A 12451-nucleotide genomic window follows, 5' to 3' on the forward strand; every position below is an offset into this window, starting at 1 on the left:
CCTCCCGGGTAAAATATTCCGGAGGTAAACTAGTCCCCCATTCGGATCTCCGGGTGGGGACTACACGAGAGGGGGCGATCATCAGGAAGATGGATACTGACATTCTGCGAGTCGGAGCGTGGAATGTTAGAAGTTTAAATCATTCTGGTACGTTAGAGAATCTGAAAATGGAGATGGATAGACTAAAGTTAGATGTAGTTGGTAATAAGTGAAGTACGTTGGCAGGAAGAACAGGATTTTTGGTCAAGCGACTATCGAATTATCAACATGAAATCAAACAGGAGAAATGCAGGAGTTGGTTTAATAATGCATAAGAAAATAGGGCAGTGGGTAAGCTACTACGACCAGCATAGTGAAAGAATTATTGTCGTCAAGATAGACACCAAACCAATGCCCACCACAATAGTGCAGGTCTATATGCCTACTAGTTCAGCGGATGATGACGAAATTGAAAGAATATATGAAGAGATAGAAGATTTAATACAATATGTAAAAGGTGACGAGAATCTAATTGTGATGGGAGACTGGAATGCAGTGGAAGGCCAAGGAAGAGAAGGTAATACTGTAGGAGAATTTGGATTGGGACAAAGGAACGAAAGAGGAACTCGGCTGGTTGAATTCTGCACTGATCATAATTTAGTCCTTGCCAATACATAGGTCAAACACCACAAATGACGGCTGTATACCTGGACGAGACCTGGATACACTGGAAGGTATCAAATAGACTTCATTATGATAGGCAGAGATTCAGAAATCAGGTGTTGGACTGCAAAACTTTCCCAGGAGCAGACGTGGACTCTGACCACAACTTGTTGGTCATGAAATGCCATCTGAAGTTGAAGAAATTGAAGAAAGGAAAGAATGCAAAAAGATGGGATCTAGACAAGTTGAAAGAAAAGAGTGTGAGGGATTGTTTCAAGGAACATGTTGCACAAGGACTAAATGAAAAGGCTGAAGGAAACACTATAGAGGAAGAGTGGATAGTCATGAAAAATAAAGTCAGTAGGGCTGCTGAAGAGATGTTAGGAAGGAAGAAAAGATCAACTAAGAATCAGTGGATAACTCAGGAGATACTAGATCTGATTGATGAACGACGAAAATACAAGAATGCTAGAAATGAAGAGGGCAGAAAAGAATACAGGCAATTAAAGAATCAAGTGGATAGAAAGTGCAAGGTAGCTAAGGAAGAATGGCTGAAGGAGAAGTACAAGGATTTCAAAGGTTGTATGGTCCTGGGAAAGGTAGATGCTGCATACAGGAAAATCAAGGAAACCTTTGGGGAAAGGAAATCTAGGTGTATGAATATTAAGAGCTCTGATGGAAAGCCACTTCCAGGGAAAGAAGAAAAAGCAGAAAGATGGCAAGAACATATCCAACAGTTGTACCAAGGTAAAGATGTAGATAATTTGGTTCTGGAACAAAAAGAGGCTGTTGATGCTGATGAAATGGGAGACCCAATTTTGAGGTCAGAGTTTGACAGAGCTCTGAGAGACCTAAATAAGAACAAGGCACCTGGAATTGATGATATTCCTTCTGAATTACTGACTGCCTTAGGAGAAAGCAGCATGGCAAGATTATTCCATCTAGTGTGTAAGATGTATGAGACAGGAGAAGTCCCATCCGATATTCGTCAGAATGTTGTTATACCTATTCCCAAGAAAGCTGGTGCTGACAGGTGTGAAAACTACCGCACCATTAGTTTAGTATCTCATGCCTGCAAAATTTTTAACATGTATTATTTACAGAAGAAAGGAAAAATAAGTTGAAGCTGAGTTGGGAGAAGATCAATTTGGCTTCAGAAGAAATGTAGGAACACGTGAAGCAATCCTGACTTTACGTCTGATCTTAGAGGATCGGATCAAGAAGGACAAGCCCACGTACATGGCATTCATAGATCTAGAAAAGGCATTCAATAATGTTGATTGGACCAAGCTATTTACGATTCTGAAGGTGATTGGGATCAGATACCGAGAACGAAGAATTATCTACAATCTGTATAAAAATCAGTCTGCAGTGATAAGAATCGAGGGTTTTGAAAAAAGAAGCAGCAATCCAGAAAGGAGTGAGGCAAGGCTGCAGTTTGTCCCCCCTCCTTTTCAATGTTTACACAGAACAGGCAGTAAAGGAAATCAAAGAGAAATTTGGAAAGGGAATCACAATCCAAGGAGAGGAAATCAAAACCTTGAGATTTGCCGATGATATTGTTATTTTATGTGAGACTGCAGAAGATCCCGAGAAGCTGCTGAATGGTATGGACGAAGTCTTGGGTAAGGAGTACAAGATGAAAATAAATAAGTCCAAAACAAAGGTAATGGAGTGCAGCCGAACGAAGGCGGGTGATGTAGGAAATATTAGTTTAGGAAATGAAGTCTTAAAGGAAGTAGATGAATATTGTTACTTGGGTAGTAAATAACTAACGATGGCAGAAGTAAGGAGGACATAAAATGCAGACTAGCACAAGCAAGGAAGAGCTTTCTTAAGAAAAGAAATTTGCTCACTTCAAACATTGATATAGGAATTAGAAAGATGTTTTTGAAGACTTTCGTGTGGAGCGTGGCATTGTATAGAAGTGAAACATGGACGATAACTAGCTCAGAAAGAAAGAGAATAGAAGCTTTTGAAATGTGGTGTTACAGAAGAATGCTGAAGGTGAGATGGATAGATCGAATCACGAATGAAGAGATACTGAATTGAATTGGTGAGAGGAGATCGATTTGGCGAAATTTGACGGGAAGAAGAGATAGAATGATAGGACACATCCTAAGACACCCAGGACTTGTGCAGTTGGTTTTTGAAGGAAGTGTACGTGGTAGGAACGGTAGGGGTAGACCAAGGTATGAATATGACAAGCAGATTAGAGCAGATGTAGGATGCAGCAGTTACGTAGAAATGAAAAGGTCAGCACAGGATAGGATGGCATGGAGGGCTGCATCAGACCAGTTTATGGACTGATGACTCAAACAACAACAGTATAATATACGAACGTTAATAATCTCTTAAGACTAACATGCCAGGATAATAATGTAAAAAATGTGAACAAAACATCACTATGGGTAACATAAATTAATGGTGTTTTAACACAATTAGAACTTGTCGGTCCTATTCTATCTGTTGTATGTCCGGCGCTCCCTTCTCGCTCCGCCAGCCAGCTACATGCGCGCCAGGTGTCATTCTTCTAGCCTCGACGCGCAGCCCTCAGTGCGCGTGCCTGAACCATCGTGTGTGTACTATAAAGAGGAACTCCCAGCCTGTCCAGATGCCCACTTGCCCCGGTGTCCAGCTCCAGAATACACCCTACGTCGAGCACGGAGGCTACTCCTCTTGAAAATGTGCTTCGACCAGGTGGACTGAATTTCTGGCAGTACGAGGTCTCACCTCTGGTCACCGCTCCTCTTATTCCGCTGCCCATATCCAGTCATACTATTACATACCGTTATATTTCCCTAATTAATGCAAGCTCCCTTAGTTTCGCTAAGTAAGAATTCTTTCAACAATGAACTTGCTTTTATGAACTCAGCAAGGAAGGACTTTCCAAAACATTTATGTCAGTACTTCTGATAGTTTTCGACTATCGACTTTTCATATCAAGGACTATCTTTTCGAGATAGAAGTGGATGTAAATACTGCAAACTTGTATATAGTGTACAAAAGATAGACTCTTTCTCAAGATTCCTAATTCATTTTGCTTCAAGTTAAATTTCAGTTTTATTTGTGTAAATAGTGTATTTTGCATTTGAAGCGAATAATAAAGTTGTGTTTTGTAAATCTCAACCTTGGTTACAACACAACTCTATGGCGACGAGGTAAAAGAAAAAAGGAACGCAACAAACACTCCAATTCATCGGCCCCAGTCACCAACTCTGTGGCGACAGGATAATAACTTGCAATTCATCCACTCCTTCACAACGAGGTACAGCAAACTCAGTGCCCTCATACACTTGGACATTGGCGACGAAGTCAATAAGTGCTCAGTGTGTCGCCCACTCAACAGACATTCCACAGCTCTCTGTCGTGTGCTCCACCTGTGTGGCACGCTCCAGCGTGTTTGCTTGCTCTCTCTCTCACTCCCAGCATATACCGGTCAAGGTCGCGCCTACAACCAGTTCTGACACACAGCTCTCCTTGCTCTTTATTGCACGCATCTTGCAATGGCTACAGCTGAGCAACTCGCTACGGTATTCCAAGCCTTACAGCAGCAACAACAACAACAGTTTATGCAACAACAACAGGCAGCATTAATTCAGGCTATTCAAGCTATTTCTGTCTCTACACAGCCATCAGCTATTCCTCCGTTCTCTGCTTTTTATCCGGCTAAGGAAGAATGGTCAGTTTATTTAGCCTGCTTACAACAGCATTTCATCTGCCATTCTGTCACAGATGATCAACGCCGCCGCGCACTATTTCTTAGTTCGGTTGGCAATGCTACGTGTGAATTACTACGTAAATTAGGTCCAGAAGAAAACCTTTCTGAGGTACCATTCGCACAGCTCCTGGCCCGTCTCACTGAACATTATGCCAAAGCTCCTCACATAGTGGCTGCTCGCTATAAATTTTTTCAGAGCAGAAAGCAACCCCATCAGACACATACTGAATGGATAACTGAATTGCGTGGTCTAGCTAAACCCTGCCAGTTCATATGCTCCAAGGACGGTTGTGGTTCACACTACACTGATTCTCTCATTCGGGACATGGTAATTTTACATACTCCTGAGGACAAGATATGTTTTGACGCTGTCAAGCAGAGTAACCCTTCTTTAGAAGACGTCCAGCGTATTGCTACGGTTTATGAGCTTACTACCAAGACTGCCGCAGCCATAGCTTCTCCACACGAAGTTGCTCAAGTCTCGACTCAGGCCCGCAAGTCCTCTGCTACAGTGAACCGTCCAGATAAGGCGCTCTCTACCAAGCATTCTCGCCAGGTTCCTTCTCGTAATGCTACAAGGAAGCCCAATTCTAAAAGCACCTCGAAACTCCTGCCTTCCTGCCGCGGCTGTTTCAAGCATCATGAACGTCGTGACTGTCGTTTTTTCAAAGCCACTTGTGAACGATGTAATAAACTTGGACACATTAAGACTGTATGTCGGAGTTCGCTCCGCCCTGCTAAGACTCCTGCAGCACGCCCGAAGCATATACAGCCCCGCCAAGACATGGAAGTTGATCAGATCAATCTTCTTCTTCCCACAAGGAATTCTCACAAGATCATCGTTCCTCTCTCATTCTCTACTCGATCTGTCGATTTTCAATTAGACACTGGATCACCTGTCTCTATTATTAACCTGGCTACCTACCATGACTTAGGTTCCCCTTCATGCTCTCCAGCTGACATCCAGCTTGTGACATTTAACAAAAAGAAAATTGACATTAAAGGTCAAATCCAGCTTCAGGCTAGTTATAAAGGAATTCAGAAGGCCATTCCTCTTCTCGTAGTTAACAACTACACTGCATCCAACATTATGGGCATGGATCTATTTAACTTATTTGGTTTCCAGATACATGACAACATTAACGTTGTATCTACATTGCATCCTACTTCTGACGTTACCAATCTCCTAAAGCAGTTTCCTGAAGTCTTCGACTCTCAGCTCGGAACAGCAAAAGACTATACAGCTCACATACAGCTGAAATCCGGAGCTAAGCCTCGCTTCCTCAAAGCACGTCCAGTACCCCTAGCACTTCAAGACCCGGTCACGAAAGAATTAGAAAGATGGATACAAACTGGAATTGTGGTACCAGTTACTTCTAGTCAATGGGCTACTCCACTAGTGGTAATCAAGAAACCTGATGGTAATGTTCGACTTTGTGGCGATTTTCGATCTACAGTCAACGCACAACTCGACACAGATATCTTTCCTATTCCACGTCCAGAAGACTTATTCCATCGTCTCGCTGGTGGACAATTCTTCTCTCGAGTTGATCTTAAAGAAGCATATCTCCAGCTACTTTTAGACGAAGACTCTAAGAAATTTCTAACACTCAACACTCCTCTCGGACTGCTCCAGCTCCAGCGGCTCCCATTCGGTGTTTCATCCTCAGCGGCTATTTTCCAGCGCTATTTAGCTCAACTCACTGCCTCCATTCCCGGTTGTGCTAACTACCTGGATGATATTATTGTTACTGGAAAAGATCATCAGGAACATCTAAACAATCTACGCCTCCTTCTCCAGAAATTGAAAGACAATGGCCTACGAGCGAATCTCGCTAAATGTACATTCTTTCAGCCTCAAGTTCACTACCTAGGACATATACTTGATAAGACTGGAATTCGCCCTAGTGCACAGAATGTCTCAGCTATCGTCAACATGCCAGCACCTCAGAACCTCAAGCAGCTCCAGTCCTTCATAGGCAAAGCGAACTACTATAATAAGTTCATTCCCCGCTTCGCTACAGTGGCAGCTCCATTAAACGCTCTACGTAAAAAAGGTGTTAAATTTCAATGGACTCCGCAATGCCAACAGGCATGGAAAACCATCAACAACGCCTTAATTCAAGCTATACAACTCACTCATTTTCAGCCCGACAAGCTCATCACGCTAGCTACTGACACTTCAGACTACGGTGTCGGTGCCGTTCTCTCCCAGAAAGATCGTCATGGACGGGAACGCCCCATCGCTTTCGCTTCGAAAACACTTAATGACCATCAACGTCGATACTCACAGATAGAGAAAGAAGCTTTAGCCATCATCTTTGGTATTCGCCGTTTCAATGAATATCTCTATGGCAACCATTTCCTGATCATTACTGATCATAAGCCTCTCGTACACTTATTCCATCCTGGTAATAAGATCCCTGAGAATTCCCTCAGAAAGCTTCAAAGATGGTCCATGTTCCTTTCTGATTATTCCTATCAGATTGTCTATCGAGCCACATCCCAGCATTGTAATGCTGATGCCCTCTCACGCTTACCAGTTGGTCCTGATACTGCCTTCGATTCTCAAGAATCTGAATGTCTTCAGTTGGACATAGAACTTGAAGATACTGTCTCCAGTTTTCCTATTGATGCTACCTGCATAGCTAAAGCTACGGATAAGGACAGTACACTTGCTACTGTGCGTACTTACATCCGCAACGGTTGGCCTCTTCAGAGCAATCTTCCCGCCCACCTTGCACCTTATCATCGTATGCAGCATCGTCTCACGACTCGTGCTGGAGTCGTACTCCTAGAAGCAGGCACCATCTTCCGAGTGGTTATCCCACTTAGCCTACAGAAACAAGTTCTCGAATTATTACACCAAAGCCATTGGGGTATATCCCGAACGAAGCAACTAGCACGTCAACACTGCTACTGGCCCGGTATTGATGCCGCCATCGAAAAGCTCATCCGTCATTGTGAACAATGTCAACTGAATCAGAACGCCCCGTCTTCTGATCTAGCTTCATGGCCTCCTGCTACTACTCCATGGGAACGAGTTCACATCGATTTCGCAGGTCCTTTCCTCAATTCCATGTGGTTAATAGTCATCGATTCACTATCGCACTTTCCATATGTAGTGGATATGCATTCGACTACTACGACCGAAGCTACCATTCGTGCTCTACAGAAAATATTTACTACAGAAGGCTTACCTCAAGTACTCATTTCGGACAACGGCCCTCAATTTACAGCTACTGCTTTTAAGAAATTTTGTACATATAATGGCATTCGTCATATCCTAGCACCGCCTTTTCACCCTCAATCTAATGGTGAAGCTGAACGCTTTGTACAAACATTTAAGAGAAGTATGAAAAAAGCTGTCTCTTCAGGCTTAACTAAAGACCAAGCATTGCTCCAACTCTTAAGCAACTACAGAACTCTGCCCGGCGCTGATAATGTCACTCCTGCACAGAAGCTCCATGGACGACCTCACAGAACTTTACTTTCTCTGTTGCAGCCTCTTCCGGCCCAGTCTCAGACCTCACCAACGAAGTTCTCAGTCAACGACAAGGTCTACACCCGGACATTCAGGTCAAACCCACTCTGGATACCTGGAGTCATCTGCAGATCTTTGGGTCATCGTCTCTACGAAATACAGACTACGGAGAAACGTATCTGCCGCCATCAAGACCAGATACGTCTGCGCTACCGCCCATGTCCAGCTATTGATTCTATTGCTCAGCCAGATAAATCTATTGCTGAACGAGCTTTAGACCATTTAATAACAATGGGTTCCTTTCAGGACGAGACAGCGCCACTCCGCCCGGTCCCAGCTCCGGACAATCCAACAGAGACATCAGCAGCTCCGGCCCAGCATCGCAGCCGCCGCCAGCGCCGCCGCCGTTTCACGCCGTACCGGCGTATTTAGGAGGGGAGGGTGTTGTATGTCCGGCGCTCCCTTCTCGCTCCGCCAGCCAGCTACATGCGCGCCAGGTGTCATTCTTCTAGCCTCGACGCGCAGCCCTCAGTGCGCGTGCCTGAACCATCGTGTGTGTACTATAAAGAGGAACTCCCAGCCTGTCCAGATGCCCACTTGCCCCGGTGTCCAGCTCCAGAATACACCCTACGTCGAGCACGGAGGCTACTCCTCTTGAAAATGTGCTTCGACCAGGTGGACTGAATTTCTGGCAGTACGAGGTCTCACCTCTGGTCACCGCTCCTCTTATTCCGCTGCCCATATCCAGTCATACTATTACATACCGTTATATTTCCCTAATTAATGCAAGCTCCCTTAGTTTCACTAAGTAAGAATTCTTTCAACATTGAACTTGCTTTTATGAACTCAGCAAGGAAGGACTTTCCAAAACATTTATGTCAGTACTTCTGATAGTTTTCGACTATCGACTTTTCATATCAAGGACTATCTTTTCGAGATAGAAGTGGATGTAAATACTGCAAACTTGTATATAGTGTACAAAAGATAGACTCTTTCTCAAGATTCCTAATTCATTTTGCTTCAAGTTAAATTTCAGTTTTATTTGTGTAAATAGTGTATTTTGCATTTGAAGCGAATAATAAAGTTGTGTTTTGTAAATCTCAACCTTGGTTACAACACTATCTAACTTAAAAGTATGTCCAAAACTAAAATGGATCTTCTTCCTCTATCATAAGTCTTGGGTAAAGAGGATATTACATACCGGGGTTCATTTGACCCACCTATATCATTTCATGTTCTTGACGTACTGTAACGAATGTCAGAATGTGTTGTCAACCACAAGTGGAGATTTAGAACTGATTGTTACATGTAGGCTGGTCAAGATTATTGTGAACACAACACATTTCAACATCAGTTACATTAAGAACATGAAAATGAAATATGTGGGTCAAATAAGCCCCAGTATCAATATACCCTTTTCTCAAGACTTACGTCAGAGGAAGAAGATCCATGTTTAGTTTTGAAGATATTTTTAAGTTAAGTACAATAGGACTGACAAGTTTTAACTGTGTAAAAAACACCATTAATTTAAATTTATATTTTCACTCACAGCAATCTTGACCAGCCTACACATAATCAGTTCTAAATCTCCACTTGTGGTTGACAACACACTGACATTAGTTACATTACGTCAAGAACATGAAATGATATAGGTGGGTCAAATGAACCCCGGTATGTAATATCCTCTTTACCCAAGATTTATGATAGAGGAAGAAGATCCATTTTAGTTTGGGACATAATTTTAAGTGAGACAGAATAGGACCGACAAGTTCTAATTGTGTTAAAACACCTTTAATTTATGTTACCCACAGTTATGTTTTGTTCACATTTTAAAAATTGTTATCCTGGCAAGTTAGTCTTAACAGATTATTAACGTTCGTATATTATACTATATATGGTTAGAAAGGTCCCAAACCTTGACCTAAAGGTTGTCTATAGGCTGAAGATGCCCAAATAATGGGTGAAACATGTACCTGATCTGATAAATCTACATAAATTCATGTAGATTCAAACCACATTAAACGTGAAAAGTATTGAATAGATGTTTTTATTAAATTATCCTTGAGATTCTATGCCTAGCGTCATCTTCAATACGGAACAATAATGAGAGTTCTTACTTGTAACTCATGCTTGTTTGCCAGAGTTTCGCCCCAGTGTGCCAATTTGCACTCATCATAGTGCACCATAGTCTCTCATAGTGCACTGGCACTGCCCGTGGCTCCAAGTAACCTGTGCACAGTGGCCTCCACGGTATGCACTAGCCATGTGCCTTGGTAGGTGTGCTAGTTATGAACTGATGAGCCCAAACTGGTACACTGGGGTGAAACACTGGCAACCAACAATGAGTTAGATGAAAAATTTATAATTTCCAATAATGAACCTATTATATTGGAATTAGACAGAGAACTCCAGACTCTTCATCTGCCATCTGGAGATTTTGGGGAACAACCTGGACTTGTCAGAGAACTTCGTACTTTTTCTCTACTTTCTGGAGATTTCAGGAAGAATCTCCACTAGACAGAGAACTCCAGGCTCTTCCTCTGCCATCTGCAGATTTCAGGGAGAATCTCAAATAGTCAGAGAACTCCAGACTCTTCCTCTGCCATTTGGAGATTTCAGGGAGAATCCTGACTAGTCAGAGAACTCCAGACTCTTCCTCTACTGTCTGGAGATTTCGGGGGACAACCTGGACTTATAAGAGAACTCCAGACTCTTTCTCTACCTTCTGGAGATTTGAGCAAGACCCTGGACTCATCAGAGAATTCCAGATTCTTTCTCTACCATCTAGAGTTTTCAGGGAGAATCTTGATTAGGCAGAGAACTCAAGATAATTTCTGAACCATTGGGAGATTTAAGGGAGAAGCTAGACTCATCAGCAATCCCCAGTCTTTCCCTACCATCTGGAGATTTCAGCAACAACCTGGACTTGTTGGAGAACTCCAGACTCTTTCTCTACCTTCTGGAGATTTGAAGAAGAACCTGGACTCATCAGAGAACTCGAGGCAATTTCCTTAACCATTGGAAGATTTGAGGGAGAAGCTAGACTTGTCAGCGATCCCAGTCTTTCCCTACCATCTGGAGATTTCAGGGACAACCTGGCTTCATTGGAGAACTCCAGAGTTTTTCCCTACCATCTAAAGATTTCAGGGAGAATCCAGACTTATCAGAGTACACACTGCTCCACTGCTGAATGGTCCAATTGGTGTTCTGGCAAGCAAACTGAAGGGAGGCACCTTGGTGCTCTCTGATCAGATCTGGCCTCCTCAGCATGTCCTTGTAACTATGAGGTGTTGTCAAAAAGTTCTCTTGCTCAAGTTAACACTGTGCACATGCTGAAGTTAATTGTGCCTTCAACCATTGTTGTATGGCAATACCTTAGAACCTGCCAGATCCAGGTATTCGTGAGTAACTGTGCATTTCTCTACTGAGGTGTATGGTGTGCCTATGACAGAGGCTGTGTCCATCATCAATCAGCTTTGGCAACATCTCTGGGTGTCACAGTCAAGTTTCCAACTATAGTTAACAGTTTATTTAACATATGGCTATAGGACTGCATATAAAATTAGAAAATACATACTACATGTAATGTATGTACAATATATAATGCAGTGAGCTGTCAATACTTTTGTCATAGGAAAGATAAAAGACTGCACCTTTACAGATTTATTTAGCCACTGGATTAATGATGGTGAAGCATTTACAAGGTCTGCCTGCAGTCCTTGGTATGAATATAGGAAACATTCCAAAAAGATGCGTTGCACAGTCTGTCAGGAAGTTTCAAAATCACCATCAGGTGACCTGCGGAAGCCCCACTTGATCAGCAATGCACTCCTTCCACAAGTCCTGTGAGACACATTTTGACAGAGCTCTCTGGAGCTACATATGTACATGTTTTTTTCTATCTCTCACTTAGAATCTTGCTTGTGATAATTTTAGTCTATGGCTGCAAATTTTACGTGGATGGGTGAGAGAGTGTTGGATGAGATCAGATTGTATTAATAACCACTGTTGACAGCAACAGCAGGTGTTCAACACCATATACTATCATACCTGAAGAAGATATTCAAAGTGACCATGACTGAGGAAGGCATTCACGACAAAAGTTGGGCCTGTATATATTTTTTCAGATATAATTTGTTATTAAATGTTTTCTTGTTCATGTATTTTGTAAATTTATTTAAATGCATTAGTTTTAACAGACAGAAAAACCTCACAGCTATATAGGTGATATATAGGCTTCGACTATAACAATCATTTTGTTGTTCTTACTTACCGGTAATAGCACTGCAGATGATAGGCTTATTGAAAGATTTCCTTAGTCCCCCATAGTGGTCAGCATGGAAATGACTGAGGAAGTAATGTGTCACTTTTGGGATTATTCCATACTGAAAGGCATCCACTACGAATGTTGTGTCTGGAAATAAAAGGTGCAATGAACACATTAATACAAGAGGAGACAAGGACTAACAGTACTTCTCATCCCCAGATGGCTCAGCTTCAACTCACCACTTTTATCACCTGTATTCACCTTTATCTTTTCGTCCTGTGTTCATCCAGCTTTCATCACATCCCACACTTCCCCAGCAACTTTTTTGTATTCCCAA

At 42.5% G+C, this 12451-nt stretch overlaps 1 protein-coding gene across 2 annotated transcripts in view; it reads right to left on the reverse strand.

Annotated features, from left to right (window-relative positions):
- LOC136858723 (DNA cross-link repair 1A protein) overlaps nucleotides 1-12451 on the reverse strand; it is a 231959-nt gene that overhangs the window by 123483 nt on the left and 96025 nt on the right. For both annotated transcript variants that reach the window (XM_067138466.2, XM_068229564.1), the window contains exon 4: nucleotides 12121-12261. In XM_067138466.2, the coding sequence (XP_066994567.2) occupies nucleotides 12121-12261 (141 nt within the window). The remainder of the gene's footprint in view (nucleotides 1-12120; nucleotides 12262-12451) is intronic.

This window comes from Anabrus simplex, chromosome 1 (genome assembly GCF_040414725.1).
Source record: "Anabrus simplex isolate iqAnaSimp1 chromosome 1, ASM4041472v1, whole genome shotgun sequence".
Lineage (NCBI taxonomy): Eukaryota > Metazoa > Arthropoda > Insecta > Orthoptera > Tettigoniidae > Anabrus > Anabrus simplex.